At 40.3% G+C, this 27399-nt stretch overlaps 2 protein-coding genes across 3 annotated transcripts in view; one reads left to right on the top strand and one right to left on the bottom strand.

The window, feature by feature from the left end:
- The first annotated feature begins 84 nt into the window (after positions 1-84).
- Positions 85-5423, top strand: rtn4ip1 (reticulon 4 interacting protein 1). Its single transcript, XM_087779820.1, has 9 exons — positions 85-434; positions 566-717; positions 827-895; positions 1754-1878; positions 1952-2000; positions 2864-3000; positions 3079-3262; positions 5094-5186; positions 5254-5423. The coding sequence occupies exons 1-9, from the start codon at positions 170-172 to the stop codon at positions 5374-5376; spliced, it is 1197 nt and encodes a 398-aa protein (XP_087635946.1). The 5' UTR covers positions 85-169; the 3' UTR covers positions 5377-5423.
- A 96-nt stretch (positions 5424-5519) lies between these two features.
- Positions 5520-27399, bottom strand: part of LOC148060440 (uncharacterized) — a 43507-nt gene continuing 21627 nt past the window's right edge. For both annotated transcript variants that reach the window (XM_087779224.1, XM_087779225.1), the window contains 21 exons: positions 25190-26358; positions 22086-22954; positions 14100-21391; positions 13402-13440; positions 13207-13325; positions 12958-13141; positions 11241-11380; positions 10938-11064; positions 10837-10872; positions 10532-10674; positions 10336-10462; positions 10110-10255; positions 9197-9323; positions 9106-9132; positions 8932-9044; positions 8731-8863; positions 8430-8569; positions 7306-7429; positions 7073-7231; positions 6835-6997; positions 5520-5923 (listed from right to left, as the gene is read on the bottom strand). In XM_087779224.1, coding sequence (XP_087635350.1) covers positions 5835-5923; positions 6835-6997; positions 7073-7231; positions 7306-7429; positions 8430-8569; positions 8731-8863; positions 8932-9044; positions 9106-9132; positions 9197-9323; positions 10110-10255; positions 10336-10462; positions 10532-10674; positions 10837-10872; positions 10938-11064; positions 11241-11380; positions 12958-13141; positions 13207-13325; positions 13402-13440; positions 14100-21391; positions 22086-22954; positions 25190-26358 — 11466 coding nt within the window. In that variant the 3' untranslated portion in view covers positions 5520-5834. The remainder of the gene's footprint in view (positions 5924-6834; positions 6998-7072; positions 7232-7305; positions 7430-8429; positions 8570-8730; positions 8864-8931; positions 9045-9105; positions 9133-9196; positions 9324-10109; positions 10256-10335; positions 10463-10531; positions 10675-10836; positions 10873-10937; positions 11065-11240; positions 11381-12957; positions 13142-13206; positions 13326-13401; positions 13441-14099; positions 21392-22085; positions 22955-25189; positions 26359-27399) is intronic.

Below are 27399 nucleotides of genomic sequence, written 5' to 3'. Positions count from 1 at the left end.
GAGTTGCTGAGCATCCTTTGTTCCGATTGGCGGAGAATCGAATGACGCTGTGTTACACCCGGAAGTGTGTTGTTGATACTTTTATGACAGGGAACTATCATGTGTCCTCACCGCCGGTGGATCTAAATGTCATTTAGTGGTTAACGTTCTACACCGCGATAAATTAAATATGAGGTTAATAAATCGGTTATTAAACACTGAACGGTTGTTAGTTCGTATCAAGGCAACATGCTTGAACGTGTCAAAGGGCAGGAGTTTTGGTTCGTCCAGATCCTGCAGGACCATCATGCCCGCCTGGGTCCTGGATAAATACGGGGGTAACGAGGTCCTGAGGTTCACGAAAAACGCCAGTTTCCCCGTCATCAACTACCCCAATGAGGTGGTGGTCAAGGTGCTCGCTGCAGGACTCAACCCCATTGACGTCAGCATGAGAGGTACTTTTACTTTCACTTTTTTATTCACTTAAACATAAACACGTATTAATGTTCATAAAGTTCTGCTTTGATCTATTTATTCTGGAGAAAGAAATAAATCCATATTGATCTGATACTTGCATCTGTGACAGGTGGTTATGGTGCAGCGTCTCTGGCCATGAAGAGAGACCCCCTCAATCTGAACATGAGGGGCCAAGAGTTCCCCCTCGTACTGGGTCGGGATGTGTCGGGGGTCATCATGGAGTGCGGGGTGGACGTGAAGTACTTCAAGGAGGGAGATGAGGTACATAAAACTGCCCCTGAATTGAGGAATTGCAAATTAGCAATGTGACAAATACATGAATTATTATGCTTAGAAAAGCAGCTTTTTATGACGTTGGTTTCGTTCTCAGGTGTGGGCGGCTGTTCCTCCGTGGAAACAGGGGACCCTCGCTGAGTTTGTGGTCGTCAGTGGCAACGAGGTGAGCGCGACCCTCTTATATAAGAGTCTATTTACTTACACTGACCTTTTAAGTATATATTTTTATTAGGTATTGTTTTGATTGTTTAAGCGCTTTGTGACCCTGGTCTAGAAAAGCGCTTTACAAATATTACTTTCTTACAAGTCGATAGATTCACACAAGGGGCCAAAGTATTTTGAAAATCTAAGTTAAGTTTTTAACTTATAACAGGAAGTACGACTCTGATGAAGTTTTCTTTGTTGACGTCAATATTCTCTGTTACTTATCTTATCTTAAAAACTATTAAAAACATCCTTATTAGTCACAAACTTAACGTTAATCTACTTTGAGAAAACTACCTACCAAAAATGCATTTGTTTTCGGGCATTCGGGTCACCTTCACCCTGAGATAACACAAGGGTTAAATATAATGTGGAAAAATACTGAAGTAACAAAGAAATAATGCCATATTGTTGTCTACAATTCATTAAAATCTAAACGATATGGGCTCAAATGCTATTGCTATTATATTAAGGGTTTCTTAAATCTGTTCAACATGGACAAGAAAAACTTACAAAAACTGACATATGAAAAGAAGGAAAAGGTATTAAACAAAGTTTGAGTGTTAAATAATAAAAAAAATACAAATAAAGATTGTTACCAAGAAAGCCATGTTATAGGTGTTGATAAAAAACTGATTTAAACCTACATTCTATTAGAATTTTGAATGTTGCAGTGCGTTATGGATCGACTAATGAGTGTGGTCAGTTTTTGTTTACCTGCGGTCCATTAAAAACACATGAATTAATGTCAGGGGAGTTTAATCTAAGAAGATCAAGATTAATCGATTAGTTATTTCTTTCACTTTCTGTACGTAAGATTTCCCTCAAACCAAGGACACTGAGCCACACGGAGGCGGCGACTATTCCCTACGTGGCGCTGACGGCCTGGTCTGCGATCGTGAACACCGGTGGACTCAACAGAGACAACTGTAGTAAAAAGCGGTGAGTGAAGTATGTAATTGAAAGCCATGATTGTGATGGAACTAAAAAAAATATGTTTTTCACTCGCTGTTAGGATTTTGATACTTGGAGGTTCTGGAGGAGTCGGAACGTTTGCTATTCAGGTGATATTTGTGAAGAATCTGTGATATTTGTGAAGAATCTGATATTTGTGAAGAATCTGTGATATTTGTGAAGAATCGCTATCATCACGATACAGGGGAAACGCTACGACATATTTTGATACTGTAGTAACAAGGCTATATGTGTAGTATTGTCGAGTACTTGACTCTGGTGTTGCAGAATTTACAGACCACATGACTCTCGACGAAGTAGTAACTGATTTAATTAGTTTGGAACCAAAATATGTCTAAAATTCTGTTTTAAACCCTGTATCCTCTCGTCCTCAGTCACTGCCTGAATTTCATTATTTCTTTTGCTGCCGAAAAGTATGGATGTGTATTGGGAAAAAATATAATTTCCAAAAGGGTATAACAAAATAAGATCTAATCTAATCGGGCAATACGATACAATATATTATTATACTGTAGTAACTAAATATTTATGTGTAGTATTGACGTAATGACTGCTGCCATCAAGTGGCCAGAAGTTTAATTGCAACACAAAAATGAACCAAAGCTGTGAATATTTTCAAGTTAATTGAAAAATCGAATTCATTTGGTCAATAATAATAATATTTAAGTGTATCAATATTTTCTTACACCCTTGACCCTTGTGTTCAGGGGTCCAGGTGACTGACTGACAGACAGACAGACAGACAGACAGACAGACAGACAGACAGACAGATAGATAGATAGATAGATAGATAGATAGATAGATAGATAGATAGATAGATAGATAGATAGATAGATAGATAGATAGATAGATAGATAGATAGATAGATAGATAGATAAACTATGTTTGTGGTATTCCTTTTGTGGTCTCTGGGTCACCTTGACCCTGACATAACATTCACGAGTGTGTGCAGATGTTGAAGGCGTGGGGCGCACACGTGACCGTCACCTGCGCCCAGAGTGCAGAGACCCTCGTTCGAGATCTGGGCGCAGACGCCGTGGTGGACTACACAACCGGACATGTCGAGGAGTCGCTCGCCGCCTCAGAGAAGTAAGATCTCTTCGCTACACTTCGACAAATTCCTACCTTGACAACCTTTTTTTCTATCTTCCGTGTCTCGCCGTGAAGGTTCGACCTGATCCTGGATAACATCGGCGGTGACCACGAGCGCTGGGCTCTGGGTCTACTGAAGCCGTGGTGCGGAGCCAAGTACGTGACCTTGGTGACGCCCTTCCTGCAGAACACTGACCTGCTGGGTGTCGCTGATGGGATGCTGCAGACGGCGGCGACCGTGGCCACCAAGGCCCTTAAGGTGTGTGTGTGTGTCAACATCCCTGAACACAAACAAAATAAAATCACATGATTAATCTCTTATGTAGACTCGACATGAATATAAAGATAATTATCCATTTCTTTATCATTATATTTAGGTTAAAATCAACCTCAATGTTTTATAAAACGATATAAAAAAAGATTTCGCAACGAGCTTTGCTGACACCTAGTGGCGAAAACATGCATGTCACATTAAGCTAAATAAAAAGTAAATAAAAAGAGCGATCTTTTGTTTATATCACATGTGTGTGGGAAAAATAGACCAGAGGTTTTTTGTTACATTTTGTGAAAACATTGACGAATTCTTTAGTTAAAAAAAAAAAAAGTGCGTCATAGCAAACAAAGTCTCACTTTTTCCATTCTAACCATCAAACGCAGACAATGTTTACACTTCCTTTTAAAATAAATCCCACAAACCGCATCCGTGGCAACGCCTAACTGTACAAGTAAAAACCTGAACTATTATTTATTCACTTCTCTCATTTAGAATTCAAAGTTTGTTCTGTAAATAATAATTAAAAAAAACACTTTCCAGTTTCTAATCTTCATCTTCTTTATGTGCAAGTGATGAGAACGTGTTAGCTTAACAGACAGCTGAAATAATGACATCATTACATCATACATTACATCAATATTTGTTAAAGTGTTTTTTACACTTAAATATACACAATTGTCTCAAAGCGTTCATAAAATACAGAATTATATAAAAAAAGAAAAAAGAATCTTCACGTTTTCTTACTATTAGCTTCAAAGTAGCTTAGCACAAAAGTAGCTCATTGACGTCATTGTTTGTAGCATCAAAACAACATATTTGACAACATAGAAATAAAATGTTTAATAAATGATAAGACATCCTTAAATTAAAGTTAATTTAAGTTTAAACAAATGGTTAATTAATAAGTCTTTAACTTCTTCACTAATAGCATAAAAGCATCTTAGCACAAATAAAGTTAAGTTTAGGCCTTGTTATTAACAAATTATCAAACAACACGAGAAGTTAAATTAAAAATAACAAAAAACTTGGATTTTATCATTAACAGTTGAATACGTTACTGTGAGTCAATTATATATAAAACATACATTACACATGCGTTCTGTTTTTAACTCTATTGCTGTTAGCCTAAATGTAGCTTAGCACAGAGTAGCTTAGCTAAGGCCTTGTTAATGGCTTTAAAACAACACCAGAAGATACATTAAATTAAAAATAACAAATAACTTAGCTTTTTTATCATTAACAGTTCAATACTTACCTGTTATCAATTATTTATAAAACAGACATTACTCATACATTTTATGTAGTCCTTTGCTGTTGGCTTGAACGTAGCTTAGCACAAATTAGCTTAGCTAAGACCTTGTTTATAGATTTAAAACATAAGAGATCAAATAAAAACCAATAACTTACCTTTATATCTGTAGAAGTTCAATACTTAAATGTGAGTCAATTATAAATAAAAAAAAAGACATTACTCAAACAATGCTTATTCAACTCCTTCACCGTGAGCATAAACATAGCTTAGCACAAATTAGCTTAGCTAAGACCTTGTTTATAGCAATAAAACGAGATCAATAAAAAAAAAACAATAATAAATTACCTTATTACACTTTACTTTGAGTAAATTATAAATAAAACAGACATTACTCATACGTTGTAGCAGCCTTATTTTACTCTTTTGCCATAAGCATAAACATAGCTTAGCACAAATTAGCTTAGCTAAGAACTTGTATTTTTGCATAAAACATCACAAAGAGATAAATACAGAACATATTAAACATTTTTTCAATATAAGTTACTTTATGTCGACTTCCTGCAGCACCTCATGAAGGGCGTCCACTATCGCTGGGGTTTCTTCGCTCCCAGCGGTCCGGCTCTGGATGAAATCACTGAAATGGTCAACGCCGGACAGGTATACTCATCCTTCCACATCGAATCTGAAAAAAGAAAGAAGAAACAAACAAATCTCTTCTTCTCAGATCCGTGCCGCCGTAGACCAGGTCTTCACTTTTTCTCAAGTCCCGGACGCCTTCGAGAAGCTGGAGGAAGGTCACGCCCGAGGAAAGACGGTGGTTCAGATCAAAAGTCCGGAGGAAAGTTAGTGATCGATCCCAGAGTTTGATTTTTAATGATTAAACTGACGTTTTGTTGCACCTGTAAATAAAAACATGTTGATATCAAAGTGTTTCTTACCTGCGATTATGAAACTTCACATACATGACGACGATCATCGATGGTCAACGAATGTGTTTTATCATTTTATTTTGTAACAGTTTTTGTTTTTTTTACATATTTACAAAATGGGGCAGCGTCGTTCTATCTTTGCTTCTAAAAACATATCAAAACTGTACAGTTAGAAAAATCTAGATCTTTGGGAGCGAAGGCAACACTTCATTTGATACATTTGATACAGTTCACATTTCATTTATGCACAAGAACAAACTAAATAAGTACCGGCGAGTGACAAGACTTGACGTCTTCACTGTGATGTTGCTGGACATTAAAATATGTTCCAACGTTTGTCTTTAAACAGTCAAGGAGTTAAACTAGCGTTGGTCGGTCAGGGAACCTCCAGAGTCCAGCACTGACTCAACTTCCTGTCATCGAACGATCCCAGGATCACCTGGTTCTTGTCGTACTGATGACCTCCTGCAACACAAAAAAATGACACTTTAAAAAAAATATATGACAATATAAAACTAAAATGGCATTAAAACGGTAATTTTCGCAGAAACATTTTTTATTTTTTAAGTAATATGAACTTTTTCTTAAATAATATAAACATAAAAACATCTTGTAGTACAAAATAAATAATGATGGTCTGACGAAGCTTCATGAAACAGTGTCATTATTGTCCACTAGATGGCGGTCTCTGCACCATTTTCCCATGTTTTGAACAACTATTCGAATGAAACATCACATGATTTTTAAACTGATGGCGCCACCTACTGACCTCTAAACAACATAACACTGTTTCGTGAAGCTTCGTCCTATCAATACAAAAAAGTATTAAATGCCTTCAATTTATTTTTTTTGCATTATTATTTATTTGTAACTAAACAAAACTATATTAATATAAATTATATTTAAAATAATACATGAAACAGCTATTTGATCATATCCCTAAAATAAAATATATTAAATTTGCATTTTCTAAACTAAACTATATTCCTTATAATAATAATAAAAGTTTTTCAAATATGCTGTATATATAATTAAAATAAACATATTGTTTTTATATTGGTAGCTTAAGTAAGATATCCAAGTAACTAATTAGATCATTCAAGTAATACATATATATAAAATTATTATTTTTGTTTTTTACGGGACGTTTTTATGTTTATTTTTGTTTCATTCAGGCTTCTTTTTGGTGTAAAACATAATCCACCAGCAGAGGGCGCTGTTGCGAAATAAAACCTGCATCACCCTTAAAATAAAATATCGAAAATAAATCAAATATCTCATGTTCTTTTTGTTTTTTGGGGGGTTTGAGAACCAAAAAGATGGATCCAGCAAAAAGATCTAAGGAAGCGACATTATGCGACCAACGCTTTTCTCACCTTTGACCTCCAGCACCAGGTCGTGCTTGAGGTGACTGTGCACTCGACCGTCCGCCGTGACGTTCCACAGCTGGTTCTCCCTCCCCTGCTCGGGCGACACACAGAGTCTGCAGCCGGCCATCATCACGGTGCCCGACGTCTCCAGATAACAATCCTCCAGCAGCTGAACACACACGACAGGTTCAGGTGAATCAACACGAGCGAACGACTTCAAACGAAAGAGGATTTTTCTTCATACCTTGCAGGTCAGGTGACCGTCTCGATAGAGCCAGACCTGCTCGACGCCTCCGGTCTCCTCCAGAGCCTGGACCCTCATGAGCTTGACGTCGTCCAGGGTTCCGCTCAGAGACATCAAGCCTCCCGTCTCTTTGTTGCGTAGACGGACGTTCGCAGGTTTCTTTTGGTCAAACACGTGAATTAAAAACCATTAAAAAAAATAAAACTTTAATGTTAACGTTCAGTGCTCTGTACCTGGATCAGCGGACGCAGAGATCCCACTTTGCTCCAGCCCGTCAGCTGGTACCAGTCGCTCACCATGCCGGGCTGGAGCAGAACCTGCCGCCCACGGAAGTTACTGCCTTCGTATAGAACCCACCTGGAGGAGAAAACACCTGTCGTTTTCATTTATTCATCAAAGTCAGACCTAAGGCAAAGTGTCTCAGCCTGTGTTTATGAGATCAAAGTCTAGTTTGAAAACTGATTTATGACTTTTTTTGTAGCCGTTTAATTTGATCTTCTGTTGAAAACAAAGTAAAGCTCTTTCCTTAATCTTTACATCAAGAGTTTGTTCCCCCATTTCTTTTTTAATTGTGGAATTAAATTGATTCATTTACAAATAAATGTCAAAATTTAAATGTGTATTAAATAATAAGTACATAATCTTTGTAAGATTTATTTCGATCCAAAACCAATACAAAAAAACTATTTATTTAGTTTTCATTTTTTTTACATCCATATTTACTTGCAGAAATATTAATAAAATAAAAAATAACAATTATAATATTTATATTTAAAAAGGCCTGATAATGACTTATTTTATACCTTAGATTTATCTTCCATTGAAATCAATGTAAAGATGTTCAGTTATTCTCTATATTAAGAGTACATTTTAGGGGGAAATTTAATTTAATTTAGCTTTTCTTTTTTAATTGCGGAATTAAATAGATTTATATAAAGTCACAAAAATTGTGCCTAGAAATTGACTTGTCATATAAAATAATAAGTTTTATTTGATCTAAATAGAAAAAGAAAAACCTAAAACAATGAAAAAAACCTTTTAACCAAATTTCCTTTAGAAATAATAATAAATTAAATTAAAAAAATATATATATTTATATAAGTCCTGATTTATGATTTATTAGATTATTATAATTAAAAGAAGCTAAAACAATATAATACAAAAAAAGCTTTATTTTTCGCATTCCATATTTAAATTATTCTATTTTTAACAGTCTTTTCACTATTATATAATAAATATAATAATAATAATAATATATATATATATATATAATTGCAAGCCACAGCTTTATTTTAATTAAAAAAACAACAACATACATTTTTAATTAACTTTGAAGTGTTATATTTCAGTCACTTACACTCCTCCTTCCACCACTAGGGAGCGCACTGGTGCATCGAATCCACCGTGCGGCAAATTGATGGCACCGTCCCTGAAGACCAGCCGGCGCCCCCTGCAGGCGGCTTTGCTGAACAGGACCACGGAGGGAAGCGATAACTCCTGCGAGACAATTCAAATCCGGTGAGATAGAAAAGAGGAGAGTGCGAAAGAAGAGACAGAAGAGTCGAAGTTGAAGACGCTCATGAGGAGGTGGAGGACCTGTGAGCTTCATGGAGGATGTTCAAGAAAGACTTAAGAGGGACACGAGCGTGGACACTCACTTGACCGACAGTCTGTACGGAGAGAACTCTGGAGTCCGGAGACTTGAACCCCATGAGCTCTGCGTTGGCGTACTGACCCTCCTCCAGCAGGTACATGTCTCCGCAGAACTGGTGTCCTTCGAACAACATCCAGCTGGAACACACGTTTCAATCCGAGGTCAGATCGGTCCGTGACGGTTGGATCCTCATCACCAGACCTACCTTCCCGACAGAACCCTGCACGACTTGACTTGGAAGTCTTCTTCCAGAGCTTCTACGCTGTCCTCCAAGACCAGCTGCTGACCCCTGAAGTCCGGCTCGGAGAACAGATGCACCTGTGGACACACCCGGGTGAGCAACAAGACGCGTCGCCACGAGACGAGAAGACAACGCTACCTTGAACGGCGTCCTCAGCGGTGGATCCTGTAATCCAGAAGAGGAATAAATCACGGAGCAGATAACATAAATGAACGAGGGGCGTCCTTACGCAGAAGACCGGCTGGATGGAGGACATCTTGTAGTTGGACGCGCCCCAGTCTTCCGGACACGAGTAGAGACCTTTCTCCAGGACGTAGAGCTCGCCGCTGAATCCTGCCTTTTCGAACGCCACCCACCTACAGCAGGAGACGAGAGAAGTTCCTTAAAAAAATCAACAATTGAAATGTCCTTTTTTGGCGCCCTCCATGGTTAAATAGTGTAATTGCAACAGTGTAGACAAAAGTCTTCCTGGAGTGTGTATTGGCAAGAATATGGGGAAACGTATCACGATACAGGGACAACGATACGACTTATATAGTGATACTGTACTGTAGTAAATATAATTGTAGTATTGTTGAGTACTTAACCGAGTACTGTTGCAGAATTTACAGACCACATGACTCTTGATGAAGTCGTAACTGATTTAATTTGTTTTGAAACCAAAATATGTCCAAACATCAGCTTTAAATGCTGCTGTAGTCACTGTATCCTCTCGTCCTCAGTCATCGCCGCGGGATTTAATTTTTCCATTAGCCACGGAGGAAGAAATGACTGTTGCTACGGTCTGTCACAGAAGTTTAATTGCAACACATAAAATTAATTTAAAACACTACGAATATTTGCATGTTTGTCTATTTAGTTCGTATTTTTATTTTATACACACTTTATTGATTTATGAACCACAAATTAGGTATGATATTTAAAAGATATAATTTGAATGCAAAAAAAACTCAATTTAAATTAAAAAAATATACTAAATTGATAATGTGCTGCTGAATATGGTTAATACGGTATTGTGGGAAAAAAAGGTGCAATGTATGCAATCGCCGTCTCTGGTCCACTGTCCTAAGAAGTGGCGAAGATCCCGGGAAACATTTTTATCTTCCTATATTTCCTCATGCAGAGAAGTTTGAACGTCTTACACTCCAGACGTGACGTTAGCAGACTGAGTTTTCAACCCCAGACCGATCTCCTCCGTGTTGAGGACCGGACCCATCACGTTCCCCTTGAGTCCCAGTTCGTCAAAGTTCCTCTCGGAGTACAGCTTTATGAGCGGCGTCATGAAATCCTGGAGAGAAGAAAGTGACATTTCTGGTTGCGAGTTCTTGAGACTGAATCGATGATGGAGGAAAAGTGAGCGACAGTTACCGAGAGAAGAGGTCGCAGAGACAGAAGCCCCTCCTCCGAGGCCCCCCAGTCGCTGCAGTGAGGGTACTCCCCCTCCTCCAGGATGTACTGCTGCCCCTCAAACTCCGCCTCCTGGTAGCCCACCCAACTACAACCACATCACAACAAGTTACAACACAGACTCTGGATCCGACGGGACGGAGAACTTTCTACTCACAGACCCCCCAGGATCTTCAGAGACCCCACCGTCGAGAGCAGCTTCTTGCTCGGCTCTTCTTCCGACTCCTCGCTCAAGTCGAACACTTCCTGGTCCACCTCGACGCTCTCGCCGGCGAAGTCGGGTTTCTCGAACAAGATCGCCTGCAAAAGTTTCCATCAACGGGTGAAACACTGACACCTACAGGTCAACGCGGTGTATCACACACTAATTCAACTACCTCGGGTAATTAAAGTAGAAAATAAATAGAATAATTTGGCACAGAACTTTGAAAATACTGCTAAAGAGAACATCCATAAACTCACCTTGAGCTCCTTCGGATGCTCCACTTTGATTGGTCCCTGAAAAATTACACATTAAACATTGTAATATTAGTTATAAAACGTCAATGTTTTCTCAAGCTTACGATTCTCAGCGGTCGGATTGAACCGACAAAGGGTTGCGGGAACCCCCAGGCCTCTGGACAGGGGTACTCTCCGGCCTCCAGCACGGCCACAAACCCGCCAAATCCAGGATCACTGTACAGCAGCCAGCTGAAGACACGGTAAGACTTTGATTATTGTTTCATTTTCAGGCTTTGAAGTTGGAAAAAGTCCAAGAAAAGTCAGTTCATTTACTTGATTTTTAAGAAAACAGTGCAAAGCTACTGTTTTAGAATTTGAAAGTCAGAATTCTTGAGGAAAAAAAGAAGATAAGTGGATGTATTTACACTCCAGAGTGGACTTTGATGGATCCAGTGGTCTGCGGATGCAAGTAGGAGCCGATCTCAACCGTGTCGCCGCAGTACGACATCGCTCTTCCCATTCCATTGACCTCTCCAAACAGGTCTATTCTGGGGCAGGCGTAGTCCTGACCAACAAGATATCGTTTTAATAATATTGTAGAACGACAAACATATGATCACGCATCAAAATAATCGACAATACAACATTTTTTTAACTATAAAATGAGATATTACTAAGATTACATATAGAAAGTTGATATGCTAACAAATGCTAACCTAGCTTAACATTCATCAAATGCTGAAAGTTGTCGCAGACCAGTTAATTCTTAAAGTTTGATTATTTAAAACAAATCTTTAAGTCCTCAAGGATGATGCTTATGTTCCACAGGAACAGGGACGGGCAATTCCATTTCCACAGGGGCCACATTTTTATACTGTGACTTTTAGTAATGGACGATCAAGCTAAACGAATGAAAGGAGCTAAAATAAGATGGGAAAAGGAAGACTAAAAAGGACATAGTAAAATATAAGATGTATAATATGGTATATTATATGGTATATTATATAATTTTGCATTCATTTTTATAAAGAAAAAGTATATATTATTATATTATACATATCTTGCAACGAACAAAAGAATCAAATGAAAAAAATGAAGTAGTTATAATGTTGTTATGACATCATAAAATAGGTATTTTACTGTCTTGGTATTTATTTTAGAAATATGATTTCGAAACACTTTATTTTCCAAACATATTCCCCCGCCAAAGACAAGACAAAAAAAAGTCATCAAACGAACATCAAGTGAACGAGATAAATAATTAAATAGATCATCAGAAACATTTTTAATCTTTGACCTCATGAGGGGGCCACATAAATATAGTCAGGGGGGGCTGCAAATGGCCCCTGAGCCTCCCTAATGCTAGCAACATGCTAAATAATCACATCTTCTGCTGTAAAGCTAAGTTAGCAACCACAGTGTTATAGCTCAGGCTGCTATTAGATTGATTTCTAGCAATATAAATATTGTTTTCAACAGGAAAGTAGGCGACAGTAATGTTCCTGAACTTGCTCACACATAATACAGTAGAAGAGGCAACAATGCACTCTATCCAGTATCCTGTTTTGCAAACAACTATCTGCTCTCTCAAGCCTCTCCAGGTACTCTCTAAAGCCCCTACTTTGCAAACGTAAAGTTCTCCCTCAAAGCCCTCGGCGTCCTGCCAGTACAGAAATTATCTAATTTCCAGAGCACTTATACCATGGTTTGAGAGAGCAGGCTGGCGCTCTGCAAAGTAGGGGTTTTAGAGAGTACCTGGAGAGGCTTGAGAGAGCAGATAGTTGTTTGCAAAACAGGATACTGGATTGAGAGAGCAGATATATGTCTGCAAAGTAGGGGCTAGAGTGCAGATCGAGGGTCCTTAGACGGCAGCTCTGCATCCAGACTGTCATGACATAGTGGCAAATCCTTCAAATTATTTGTGGATCCAGATGGTATTTGTGTCCCATTATCAACTGTTTTAAACTCCTTGGCATCAGGGTCACTAATAGATGATAAGGATATACCAACACTACAATGGGTTGGAGCCAAAAATGTCCCAGCATGCTTCTGGATTATATATTGATGTCAATGTGTTTAACAAGATCGTTTCCTGGTTCGATGTAGTTCGAGATTAACTCGACACACTGATAAGGTTCTTACCCTGACTGCCAGTCGTAGAGATCCGATGACCATCGGTGATTTGGGAACAGGCGCCGGCTGACCCGTCGGGTCAGGCGTGGGCAGAGGTTCCTCCTCCGCCCACATGTTGACCAGGTGGTCCGTGGGACCCTCCTCGAGGGCGATCAGTCTCCCCTGGAAGCCTGGTTTCTCGTACAGAAGCCAACTGTTCAGGGAGGAAAAGAGTGGATCAGCTTCTCTCTAGGACTGCGGGCGTCATGAAGCACCGACCATCCTCTGATGACTCTGACGGAGATGACCGGCGACAGCTTCAGCGACGTGGCGTCCTCTAGGTCGCCTTGGATTTCAAAGGCGTCGCCTTCGAACGCCTCGTGTTCATGTATGATGATCTGGAGACACAATTTGGGGGATTATTAGCAGTTGAACTGGAACACAAATGTCGAACTCATCATCGTCAAATCATACCTTTCCAGGTCTTTTGTGGAAGCCTCTGACGGCAGGAATCTGTGTCGAGAGAAATAAATAAATATTATTTATATAATAGAACAGATAATTGTACATTGGACACAGCACTTGAAAATAAACAGAAATAAAACTGCATCATGTACATATAAAGTCTATTTATATATATTTCTATATTATGATTATTACAATTACTTTAAAAATAATATATTTTGAATTTGTTTTTCTCTTATTCCTTGTGTATTTTCTTGAACAGTAATGTTTCTTAAACGATAATATAAAAATGGATAAAACTAAAGAAATCAACAAAATTTTATGAACAATATAGCTAAACAACATTTTATAGCACCAAAAAACCCCCCAAAAAACTAGTATTCATTTCCCATTTATTTCATTTTGGCAATTATTTTAATCTTCAAATAATGTTGTAACTACATATCATTTTTATAAAGAATAATATTACATTTTTCAATTTCATGCCCAAAATAAAATAATTTCAGGGATGAATGAAATAATAATAATAATAAATACAAAGATTATAAAAATAATAAACATGTAAAAGGATTTTTGATATGCTGTATTCCAAACTGATTTTTTGACGATTAAAAAGGATAATGATTAAATATTTTTACATTTTAAAAAGTTTTACATTCACTTCAAATACTTTAATTGTTTAAAAAAATACTTAAAAAAATGCCTACCTTTTTCTGTGAAATCTTCTTGGGCTTAGTCTCCTGGACGTCGTTGTTTGGTAGAAAACATTTTCCGAGTACACTCTGCACTTTGTCACCGTTAGTCTTTTGTTTCAGCTCAAGGTCAGGTGTGGTACGAGTCTGTTCTGCTGGTATTGTCGACTCTGCTTTGAGGTCTAGAGGGGCGGGGCTAACCACGACCCCGCCCTCTGCTCCTTCACTTAAACCTTTCACTTCCTCTTCTACCTGCGACTCAATAGTCACCTGTGCGACCAAGGTCGGCCCTGGATGAGCGTCAGGAGAAATTGTTCTGTTTAAGTCCAGGACTCCCTCCTTTTGACCTCTCCTGGAGGACTTCGGGGAGCTCAGTAGGGTGGACAGGATGGACATTCTTTCCAGACGGGACTGCCTCTTGGGCAGAGCATTGTTCTCTTGCTTCTCCTCTTCTGTAGCTTCCTTCGCCTCAACCTGAGAGTCGAGTTGATCCTTAGAATCCGAGTTGTCCTTTCCATGTTTCTCCGCAGACCTGCCTTCTCTGTTCGCCGATTTCTGCTTCAACACCATCGCCGGCGAAGGATCTCTGGAGCCCCTGTTGGGTTTTCTCAAGCCGAACTGAAACTCGGCCGGATCGAAGGTCTTCTCGAAGCGATCCTCCTTGATGGCCGGCATGGCGAAAGGCGGAGACGGCGACTTCTTGCGATTGTGCCGCTTGGGAGGTAGCGAGAAAGGAATACCGCCTTCTTTGATGCTGCGGATGAAGTCGTCCGAATCGTCCTCGTCGACGGATTCGTCCTCGCTGGCTGACATGTTTATCCTTCTTTTGCCTTCTTTTTTCTGCTTACCACTGTGTTCCACGTCTAGCCAGCTAGAGGGAGCTTCTCTGTGAAGACTTGGAGCTTGAGCAGGCTTCTGGGAATTTGCGTCAGTAGTTTTAAGGGTGTCTACCTTTTTCCCGACAAGTGCACCCGCCAACAAAGTCGAATCCGATTTTTTCTGGCTTTGTTTGAAAGTACGTTTTGACTCGTCGCTGACAATCACAGTATTGACAGTCTTTTCCGATGTGCTAACATTAGAGACGCCTTGTTTTTCGTCAATCTTATCCTCAATAACTTTCTTTGTAGACTTTTTCTCTCTTTGTTCGGAAGTAGGTTTTGACTCGTCCTTGCTAACAATCACGGTACTCACAGTCTTTTCCGATGCGCTAATGGTAGAGACGCCTTGTTTTTCGTCAAACTTATCCTCAATAACTTTCTTTGTAGACTTTTTGTCTCTTTGTTCGGATGTAGGTTTTGACTCGTCCTTGCTAACAATCACGGTACTGACAGTCTTTTCCGATGTGCTAATGGTAGAGACGCCTTGTTTTTCGTCAATCTTATCCTCAATAACTTTCTTTGTAGACTTTTTGTCTCTTTGTTCGGATGTAAGTTTTGACTCGTCCTTGCTAACAATCACGGTACTGACAGTCTTTTCCGATGTGCTAATGGTAGAGACGCCTTGTTTTTCGTCAATCTTATCCTCAATAACTTTCTTTGTAGACTTTTTCTGTCTTTGTTCGGATGCAAGTTTTGACTCGTCCTTGCTAACAATCACGGTACTGACAGTCTTTTCCGATGTGCTAATGGTAGAGATGCCTTGTTTTTCGTCAATCTTATCCTCAATAACTTTCTTTGTAGACTTTTTGTCTCTTTGTTCGGATGTAGGTTTTGACTCGTCCTTGCTAACAATCACGGTACTGACAGTCTTTTCCGATGTGCTAATGGTAGAGACGCCTTGTTTTTCGTCAATCTTATCCTCAATAACTTTCTTTGTAGACTTTTTGTCTCTTTGTTCGGATGTAGGTGTTGACTCGTCCTTGCTAACAATCACGGTACTGACAGTTTTTTCCGATGTGCTAATGGTAGAGACGCCTTGTTTTTCGTCAATCTTATCCTCAATAACTTTCTTTGTAGACTTTTTCTCTCTTTGTTCGGATGTAGGTGTTGACTCGTCCTTGCTAACAATCACGGTACTGACAGTCTTTTCCGATGTGCTAATGGTAGAGACGCCTTGTTTTTCGTCAATCTTATCCTCAATAACTTTCTTTGTAGACTTTTTGTCTCTTTGTTCGGATGTAGGTTTTGACTCGTCCTTGCTAACAATCACGGTACTGACAGTCTTTTCCGATGTGCTAACGGTAGAGACGCCTTGTTTTTCGTCAATCTTATCCTCAATAACTTTCTTTGTAGGCTTTTTCTCTCTTTGTTCGGATGTAGGTTTTGACTCATCCTTGCTAACAATCACGGTACTGACAGTCTTTTCCGATGTGCTAACGGTAGAAACGCCTTGTTTTTCGTCAATCTTATCCTCAATAACTTTCTTTGTAGACTTTTTCTCTCTTTGTTCGGATGTAGGTGTTGACTCGTCCTTGCTAACAATCACGGTACTGACAGTCTTTTCCAATGTGCTAATGGTAGAGACGCCTTGTTTTTCATCAATCTTATCCTCAATAACTTTCTTTGTAGACTTTTTCTCTCTTTGTTCGGATGTAGGTTTTGACTCGTCCTTGCTAACAATCACGGTACTGACAGTCTTTTCCGATGTGCTAACGTTAGAGACGCCTTGTTTTTCGTCAATCTTATCCTCAATAACTTTCTTTGTAGACTTTTTCTCTCTTTGTTCGGATGTAGGTGTTGACTCGTCCTTGCTAACAATCACGGTACTGACAGTCTTTTCCGATGTGCTAATGGTAGAGACGCCTTGTTTTTCGTCAATCTTATCCTCAATAACTTTCTTTGAAGACTTTTTCTCTCTTTGTTCGGATGTAGGTGTTGACTCGTCCTTGCTAACAATCACGGTACTGACAGTCTTTTCCGATGTGCTAATGGTAGAGACGCCTTGTTTTTCGTCGATCTTATCCTCAATAACTTTCTTTGTAGACTTTTTCTCTCTTTGTTCGGATGTAGGTGTTGACTCGTCCTTGCTAACAATCACGGTACTGACAGTCTTTTCCGATGTGCTAATGGTAGAGACGCCTTGTTTTTCGTCAATCTTATCCTCAATAACTTTCTTTGTAGATAACTTAGATTTGTCGTTTTCATGCTCAAACGGCTTGTGTTCAACACTGGATTGTGCATTTTCTTTGGGTTCCTTTACCTCGGCCTGATTATTGATCTGAGCAGACTTTTGTTCCACTTCTGATTTGGCATCTAGAACCGATTTCTTCCCTTTGCCACCGTCCGACTTCTGGTTCGTCTGTACTTTTACGTCGACGCCACTGTCTGTTCTTTCAGTCAAAACTGTAGGTTTAACAATTGTTTCAGAATTCTTCTCCAGGTTCGACTCTACCTTTAGTTTACTCGCAACATTTGGATCCAGAAGCTTCGGTTCATCTGGAACTTCAGAGTTCTCTATGGTATCAGTGCTTGAAACATCAGGCGTTTTGGTTTCAGCACTAGCTTGTGTGTTTTCTTCTTTGTGTTCCTCTAGCTCAACATGATGCCTGATCTCAATGGACTTCAGCTCATTTGGAACTTCTGACTTATTTTCTACTTCTGACTTGGTATCTTGTGAAGATTCTTTCTGTTCGACAATGACTTTCTTCCTCGACTTTTTCTTAGGTTGTATCTTCGCTTTTTCAACACTCTGGTTGGTTTCTACTGGGTTGACCTCGACCTCACTGTTGGTTCTTTCGGTCAAAATTGTAGATTCAACTATAATTTCTGAATCATGTGTTTGCTTAATCTCCAGGTTTGACTCAGTGTTTTCTTTACTTGCGACGTTTGGGTTTAAGACGTCGACAACCTTTGGCTCTTCTGGAATCTTTGTGATGTTTTCAACCGGTTCCTGAAGTTTGCTGATCTCGATGGACTTCGACTCATTTGGAACTTCTGGCTTTTCTTCAACTTCAGTCTTTGTATGTTGCTCAGATTCTACAGTCTTTAGCTCAGTTTGCACCGTCGCCTTATCAACGCTCTGGTTCGTTTCTAATCGTTTCACCTCAACCTCAATGTCGGATCTTTTGTCCAAAATGTTAGATTCAACAACTATTTCCAAATCCTTTGTCTGCAGGTTTGAGTCAAGGTTTTCTTTACTTGCGACATTTGCGTCAATTACCTCACTAAGCTTTGGTTCATCGGGAACGTTGGGGCTCTTTGCTACGATCTCATAGGGAACATTGGGGCTCTTTGCTACGATCTCATCGGACGATGTTTTGGGCTCACAAACATTATTCTGTGGGATCTTTTCGTTGGGCACTTCTGTTCCAACACTTTCCCTGGTTTTGATGGACTTCGGCTCCTTAAGAACTTCTGAATTTTGATCAATATTAGTCATGGTATCGATCACAGGTTCTTTCATCTTTGGTTCCAGTTGTATCGTTGCCTCATCAAGACTCTTGTTTGTTTCTAAACGGTTCACCTCAACCTCGATGTCGGATCCTTTGTCCAAAATGGTTGATTCAACAACTATTTCCAAATCCTTTGTCTGCAGGTTTGAGTCAAGGTTTTCTTTACTTGCGACATTTGCGTCAATGACCTCACTAAGCTTTGGTTCATCGGGAACGTTGGGGCTCTTTGCTACGATCTCATCGGGAACGTTGGGGCTCTTTGCTACGATCTCATCGGGAACGTTGGGGCTCTTTGCTACGATCTCATCGGACGATTTTTTGGGCTCACAAACATTATTCTGTGGGATCTTTTCGTTGGGCTCTTCTGTTCCAACACTTTCCCTGGTTTTGATGGACTTCGGCTCCTTAAGAACTTCTGAATTTTGATCAATATTAGTCTTGGTATCGATCACAGGTTCTTTCATCTTTGGTTCCGGTTGTATCGTCGCCTCATCAAGACTCTTGTTTCTTTCTAATTGGTCCACCTCGATCTCACTGTTGGTTTTTTCGTTCAAATTGGTAGATTCAACAATTTCCGAATCCTTTGTTAGCACAATTTCCAGGTTTGAATCAAGGTTTTCTTGACTTGCAACATTTGGGTCGATGACGGCGATAAGCTTCGGTTCATCGGGAACGCCTGGGCTCTTTGCAACAATCTCATCGGGCGATGTTTCCTCCAACCCAACACCTTCCCTGATCCCCATGGACTTCTGTTCCTTTGGAACTTCTGACTTTTGTCTTACTTCGGTCTCGGTACCAACCACAGATTCTTTCGTCTTTAGTTCCTGTTCTATCGTCGCCTCATCAACGCATTTGTTTGTTTTTAATATAGTCTCCTCTACCTCACTGTCAGCAGTAGATTCCACAACCATTCCCTTTGTTTGCACAATCTCCAGGTTTGAGTCAGTGTTTTCTTTGGCGTGAACAACGAGCTTCAGCTCGTCTGGAACTTTAGAGTCCTCTGTTACAATCTCAGTAGAGGATGTTGTGAGCTCATGAACCTTCATCTCAGCTTTTGCAGCAGCAGTTGTTGTCTCCGAAACAACTTCATTTGTTTTCTCTCCCTGATTTACGACGTTGTCTATATCAACGGTTTCTTTCCCATCATCCTTTGCACGCTTAATTTCCTGGTTTGTATCAACTACACTTGTTGCTAGATCAGCGTTCGGTCCCTCAATGGCTTCATGTTGACCGGGGAGTTCTTTGGAATTGCTATCAACATCCTCTCTTGTCAGGATTTGTTTCTCTTCGCCCATTTCACCACCAACTCCCTTGGATCCCTGTTGACCTTTTACTTCAACACTGATGTCTTTCTTTGAGTTTTCTACCAACTTGTTGGGATCTTTAAGATGATTCGTCGATGGTTGTCGGCCAACATCACTCGTCTGATTAGCGTCCAACGTCTTCACGTCAGCCTCAGCAACAACAACTTCTTCTATGTGTTTAGCTTTTTTGTCCTCGGAACGTTCAACTCCCTTGTTTGTTTTGGGCTTTGTATCCCCATTGGAATGGTCCGTTTTTTTGTTCATGCTTTCGTGGTTTGCAGCATCTGATAAAAGAATCGGGCTTTTCTCCTTCGCCTTTGAAGTTACCAAACTGCAGCTCACGTCTGGGTTTTCCTTCGATGTTTCCTGCTCCTGTTTGGATTCAGAAGAGTTGTCCACGTGTTCTGCGACGCCAGGTGGGATTTTCTGCGAAGAATTATCTTTCACTCCGGAATCATTTTGTGCATCTTTTGTGTCTTTAATAATAACCTGATTTTTACCATCTTCGCTCATGAATGTTGTAGATTCCTGAACTTTCTCAAAACCTTTGGTGGGAACTTTCTCTAAATTGTGCTTAATCTCCGTGGATTGATGTTCAGTAGCTTTTTCTATTGTTTCAGAAGCGCTGAGCTCATCGTTGCCCCGGCTACTGTGCCCCGAAGTCATATTCTCATTAGAGACCTTATCCAGTGAAAGAGCGTCTTTGTTCGACTGTTCTTCAAAAATCTTTGGCGTTTCAGAAACAGCAACAGGCGACGACGGAAAAAAAACTGGCGCCTCACGATCTTTGTCAACTCTTTCATTATTTATATTTAAATCATTACACGTCACGATAGTCTCTGTAAGGCCAGTTGTTTTTTCAGTTACAAGTTTTTTCTTCTCCTCCAGCAGTTCTTTACCAGACATGCTAGCATCGACTGAGATTTCAGATTTCATAACTGTAGAGTTTTTCATTTCTTTTTCCTGGTCGACAGTTTGCTCACCTGGTAGAGACGACGGTGAAATATCCGTGAGATCCTCCTGACTCGGTTTCTTCTCTGCAGGTTCCACTTGTAGACATCTGTCCAGGTTTAAATCTTGTTTGCTACTGTCCTCAGATTTACTGTCGTCTCTCAAACACTCTCGTGACGTTTGTGGTTCCTCTGGAGATTTGTCTCCAGTCTCGACACCTACAGCTGCTACAATACACTCAGGCGTTCCATCAGCTTCATCTTGTTTAGCCGATGTCAGCTCATTTTCTCTGATAACGTCGTCCTTCTTCAGAGTTAACAGCTCCCTTTCCTGCTTCACTTCCGCCCCTCTCTCAGCAGAGCGCGCCTCGTTGCTCGATGGTTTTTCAACATGCTCTTCCTGTTTAGAGACGTCGCTTTCTTTTGAATGATCTTCTACGACGATTGTTCCGACGGCGTCTTGTTTTGGAGTTGTGACTTCACTGGTTGGGGGTTGTTTTTTAAGAGGTATTAGTTTATCCAAAAACTTCTGACCTCTTGTTGGAAGTTTGCTGGAAGGGGAGCTGTCGCTCAGGTCCTTGCCAGATTTCTTTTGCGGTTTATCACTGTATTTAGGCAGTTTTAACGCAGTTTTCTCCGTCCTCGTATCTGTGTCACTTTGTTCCGGCCCGTTTGTCACAACTGTTGTTGTCTGTTTGGATGTTTTGCCTGACAAAAGACTTCCTGTTTGGGGAGAAAATAGTGTCAGTGTATCAGGAAAGACTATCTGATTATTTTTTGGGGAAGTGAAAAACAATAGTTAGATAACAGACCCCTGTGGTACACCATTCATGACGCTAAATGTTCGACTTCTGCAAAAATTATTATTGTGATTACAATTTGTGTTGAGGAAATAACCTCTGTGTTTTTAATGCATTACATCAATATATAAACTGCTTTCATTGCAAAATGCAACACGTTGAATAACATTTAAAGATTAATGCAAACAACACAATAATAATAATACAACAATTGACTAGCCTGGCACACATGGGATTTTAATTTATTAAAGATGCTGTTGCAAAATCAAGATTCTGATTTTAATGTTATCAAAAATTGCATTTTACAAAGTTGAACTTGCACCCTTATTACTTATTTCCTTCTGTTATAGTTTTTTCTTTCCAGTTTCAAACCTCAGCTGCGACTATTTGTAATTTCAGGCAGTTTAATGTAGTATAAACTTTGACCACTGTGGTTGGATGAATACTGGTTAAACAAGTGCTTTCTAAGATTGCAGAAAAAGCCACATTACCAAAGTAATACTTGGAAATTAAGACAAGATAAGACGAAAAGGCCACATAAACAAACTCAAATATATATAAAAAAAACCCATTATATATTCAGCTCAAGAACACATAAAGTAGCGTCAGCATCTTACCTTTGTTGGTGCCTTTCGGTTGAGCTTTCTCAACGACCTTCACCTCCAGCTCTTTCTCAGATTTGTTGAGTCCATCTGTCGCGGAACATTTTCCGATCTCGTCTCCGCCTGCCTCATCGCTCCTCCTTCTGGCAGGTGATGAAATAGGCAGCCGACTTCGGGATGCCAGGGAATTCTTATCCAGCTTTTTCTTGGCCTCCTCCTCGTCCGTTGTGCTCCTGTCGGTGTGGTGCTCCGCCCCGCCGTTGAGCATCTGAGCAGAACCTTTGTCTCTACTTGGCTTCAGGTTCACTTTCTTTTTGGTGACCTTCGGCGGAGACGAGTCTCCTGCTTTCATCTTCGGTGATTCGCTGGGGCTTTTGGCTGGTTTCTGCAGTTTGGAGACTTTGGAGTCATCGGCTCTGAAAGATTTATCTGTTGTTTCTGGGGATTTTAAATCTGTGTCAGATGTCGGCCTTTTGGGGATCCTGGACTTTGACCCTAATACCGCTTCGTCTTTTCCCGTCGCCTGCTTAGAAACGTGGCTTTGTTCCTTGAGCGGCGGCGTGTCACCGGAGGCTCCTACTTTTATGGAGCCCTTTGTCTCCATGGTCACATTCTTGGCCTTCTCTCCAGTGGTTGATGTCGGGGTCTTAAGTCCAGTTACAGTGGAATGTCTGCTCTCCGCTGGCGCTTTAACACCTCGTTTGGAGTCCGCCCCGGCTCCCCCGGGTCTCGCCCGAGACGTCTTCGCTCTCTGCATATCTGAAGTTTCATCAAAGACCTCCGAGTTGTCTTGGGCTTCTACGCGGTCAGGAGTGCTTCTGTCAGCTGTGATCGCCTCGACTTCCTGTGGCGTCCCATTGTTGTTGTTTGGCGAACTTGGCGGCCTGAGAGGAAAAGGGAAGGACGGACAATAGTGAAAATAACATATTTTTCTGTGATCACGAGTTAAAAACAAAAACAAATTAAAAAGAAGCTACAACACAAAACTAATTCCTGTTGCATCATGGTACGTAGGGCTGTAGCAAAACACCAATCTTACGATATATTTCCATACACTTGCAAAATATTTTTTTGGAGACATTGAATTACATCGATCTTGGGATTGCTCCGCCATCTTTTTGTTGAATTAATAGAACTAAAACTAACAGAACTGAAACCAAAATATGTCTGACTTTAAAAGCCGACTGTATCCTCTTGTCCTCAGTTATCGCTGGAATCTTGGCAGGATTTCATTGTTGTTTAATTGCAACACCAAAAGTTATTATTGTCAATATATAAAACCTATTCTTTTATTTTTCACACACTTTATTGAAAAGTAAAGGATAAAATAACTGCTTTTGAAGGGAACTCATCGCAACTGTGGTGGCATTAGAAGTTTATTTACGAAGACCTGGAGGTATGTTTTCAGAGGTAATTAAATAAGACAACTTCACAATGGAAAATAAACATAGTACTGTAATACTCTTTTTAACTGTACTTAAATACCAACAAAATTTCAAGATAAACATGGAATATCTGTTCAATTGTATACTTTACTATTGCTGTTTATTTGGTCTCTATTCTTTCTATGTATGTATGAATTGACTAGTGTGATAACATGATTACAGATGATAGTTTTGTTATCATAAGGGCTAAAGTAGCAAAAATGATGAACTTATATACTTCAAAAGTAAGAAAAACATGTGATTCCATGTTTCTCTATTATCTGTGTTGTAACCAAAATGTACTGTAGTCTTTATGACTCATTAGTTCCTACAGGTTCTTACAGGAAGTTAATCCCCACCAGGATATTCCAAGTTACTTCTGACACGTGTAGCTTTCATTTCAACTGGATGTAAAAGTTCTGTTATTTCTTGGATTCTCCCATTTTTCTACGTATCCTGATGCACTTCAGATTAAAAGCCTCACTGTCATTGATCATTGACTTTTCAAACTCGGCTATACTCTTAAAAATTAACTAGTGTAAAAATGTTTGTGTATAAAGAGGTTTATAATTTGTTGGAGGCTTTGTACTGAAGTCCAAAGGAATTAAAACATTTTAGCTTAGACTACTTTCAAGGATTTTATTTTCATACTATTCACCAAGAATAATAATCATAATGGTATGTATAATGTTATTAGTCATATTAATAATAATAAATGATAATTGTTAAATTCTATTTTTATATTATTCAGCAGTCAACGCGCTTCACTGTAAGTCACCCATCACACTCCGATGGGAGTAGGCTGCGACCCACCCTGACAGCTCACCATCAGAAGCAATCGGGGTTAAGTGTCTTGCTCAGTGACTCAACGACATTGAACCAGCAACTTCTTAGCTACGAGCAACAGCAACAATAATCATTAATAATAATGTCAAATATTTAGAATAGTAATAAAGATGATCAAGAGATAAAAATAACATATACATGTATATTAAACCACAAGGTTTTAACTATAAATGTCAACCTTTTGAAACTAAAAAACTTAAAGGGACTTGGAATATTATTGTTATTGTTTAATAACCTTTAATTCTTTAAATCCTAGTTAAGTGAATAGTAAAAATCATAATTTACCAAACTAAGGTTTTCAAAAGTCTCAAATTTTAATCTAAACATACTTTTTGTTGCCTCTTCTGGCACTGAGACGTTTCTCAACTAAACAATTGTTTTCTTGTCAGCCTCTAAAATGATGTGTTTATGGTCCGCGGGTGTGTTTTCATTTTGTGTGAAGATTTACTGCCTGTCCTCCTGAGAACTTTTTTCTTTCTTTGGTGTGTCTGACAGTTGACGCTGAACTTAAACAAAAGTGTGATCCGTCAGTAGTTGCTCGTCAAGTTCCCGTAATGACTAACAAGCTCAGGGTGGTGAATATAAACACCACCAAAGGCAAATACTGTCTCTGATCTGATCGAGGGAAAAATGCTTTCGTGGTCAAGTGAAGTAGATTCAGCTGTTCGTGGGGGGTGCGGCGAGGGGGGGGGGGGGGTGGTTGACACATGTACGGCGAGTTAATATTTCAGTGTGTCAGGCTCGGCTTGTATTGTTCACCTCAGGAACAATGAGTCGTGGGAATTTAGAGCTCGAGTTGCAGCGGTCTCAGGTTCAAAGAAAAAGAGAGAAAAACAAACATTAACTCACCGTTTCGAGTCCGTCGCGTCAAACCTCTTGGAGTCTTCGCTGTAATCCCCGCCAGGATCCTCGCTCGACTCGGGGCTCACTTCCCCCTTCTCGACCGAAACCCTGCTCCTCCAGGGCAGGTTGACGGTTTTGCGAGTGACGAGGATCTGTTCGCTCTTCTCCTGGAGGGAAGTCTGTCTCGGGGCTGCTGGAACAGGTTCTGGTGCTCGGACCTCCCCCTCGCTCGGTGCCAGAGACGCTCCTGGCTCGCCGCCCTGTGCCAGGGTGGAAGAGAGGCGGCGCGTCCTGCCCTCGGGCTCGTCTTCAGGGATAACTGTGACAGGTATGGCCAGCACGGGAGGCGAGTCCGCCCGTCGGACCTCCTCCCTTTCGCTCGTGGGATCCTTCTCCCTCCCCCAGTCCTCCTCCTCTCCCAGGTGCGTTTCCACCCAGATGGCTTTGTGGAGATGAGGCGACTTTGCTTTGGTCGGCCGCGGCGGCGCCGGGTCGGTCTCTCTGGACACGATCCGACCTCGAGTCTTTCCTTCGTCTTTCCCGCCGACCTTCTGCGACGCTAACGTGAGTCCCTTCAGGATGCTGGAGTGACCCTTCTCGCCCACCTTCACAAAACTTTTCTTCGACCCTAAGGTGATGGAGGTCAGATTGGGCGACTTCGGACCCGAGTTCGCCAGAGGACAGAAACACACGGGGGTGCTCTCGCCGGCCTCGTCCTGTTTCTTCTCGTCCAGGTGCACCTTCAGCCTCTTGCTCACCTCCTCCACCACCGACTCGGTAAAACCCGCCGAGGGATCCCCGACGTCCAGGGCGGAGGGGGTGTCATTCCCGGAGTTCCCCCCGTCCTTGACCCTGGAGAGGCTGACCTCCCGCACGCTGCTCCTGCCGCTGCTGTTGCTGTCGGCGAACGGCAGGTCGGCGTCGTTGGTGAGCAGTGAGGCCATGCTGGAGCCGCTGGTGTCCCGGTCCTCGCCATGTTGCGGCCACTTGAACTCCCCCGAGGGGGTCGGGGTCTTCAGCCCGCCGTGGCCCTCCGGCGTTCGAGGAGACTGCGGGGGTTGCGGAGAGGTGGGTTCGCCGGAGGAGACGGAGTTCTGGCTGCTGCGGCTTTTTCTTTTCTTGGAGTTGAAGAAGTTGCTGAGGCGGTCCAGCACGCCTTTCTTCTCGTCTCCACTCTGGAAAATGAAAGAGATGTTCCTCAAAAAAACTTCCCCAACAAAGGTCATAAGAATCTCTCATTCGATGTATATACTTTGATCCAAAGCCGTAGTGAATCCTGAACTTACCTCAAACAAAAACACCTCCCCATCTTGCTAGCACGATATATAACAACACCATATATGAACCTCATGATACCATTCAATACGATTTCTGAAGCTCACGATATGATTCGATACGATATATTTCAATACGTTCGCACAATTTTCCTGAAGAAAATGTTTTAATAACATGCAGTATTGTCCTCTCGTCCTCAGTCATCTCCAGGATCTCATCATTTCCTTCATTGCGGAAGACGTAATGACTGCTGCCATCTAGTGGCCGGCGTTTAATTGCAACACAAAAATGAACTATTTGAATGTTAATTGTAAATAAAATATCAAATGATCTACTTTTTATAATGCACTTCATTGACAAACAAACCATGAAAGAACTATGGTGAAGAAAGCATTATTAAGAAATACTCCTACATACGAGCATGTTCTAGGTCTGCCCCGGGCCCTGTCTATAGATCAGACCATATAGAAACTAAGAAATTACTTTTTGTATTTATTTTTACAATTAATTACTAGTTCAACTCTTAATATCCCCGTAAGGTTTTTGTTTAAGGACTATTTATAAGCGCTTTGTGACCCTGGTCTTCAAAAGTGCTTATAAATACTAATTACTTACTTACTTACTTTTTGTGTATGTGTTTTAAGTATTTATTGCCTGTGGAAAAATATTTAAGTGAATATAAGAATAATATATATTTGTTAATGCTTTTACATTACATTAAAAAAAATAGAAACAAGTTTGAAAAAAATGCAATAAAATTAATTTTAGCCTATTTAGATATTGAATATTGAAATAATATAAATAAAAAGGAGACATATAATTACACAAAGTTATTAATAGTTAAATGTTTTCTAATAAAAAAAGAAAAAAAGCATTAACCCTCAATTATTGTATTTTATATATTTGCATTACTTATAAACCTTTTTGTTAGTATTTTTTTT

The sequence above is a fragment of the Callionymus lyra genome, chromosome 18, assembly GCF_982586985.1.
Source record: "Callionymus lyra chromosome 18, fCalLyr1.hap1.1, whole genome shotgun sequence".
Lineage (NCBI taxonomy): Eukaryota > Metazoa > Chordata > Actinopteri > Syngnathiformes > Callionymidae > Callionymus > Callionymus lyra.
Note: the sequence above shows the minus strand (reverse complement) of the source record. Positions and strands in the feature narration are given on the sequence as shown.

Bases quoted from the DNA above. Each gene is read 5' to 3' on its own strand.
- rtn4ip1 (XM_087779820.1), top strand. From the start codon at position 170: ATGAGGTTAATAAATCGGTTATTAAACACTGAACGGTTGTTAGTTCGT. The intron at 435-565 runs GTACTTTTACTT...CATCTGTGACAG, and splicing joins CATTGACGTCAGCATGAGAG to GTGGTTATGGTGCAGCGTCT. The intron at 896-1,753 runs GTGAGCGCGACC...TCTGTACGTAAG, and splicing joins TGGTCGTCAGTGGCAACGAG to ATTTCCCTCAAACCAAGGAC.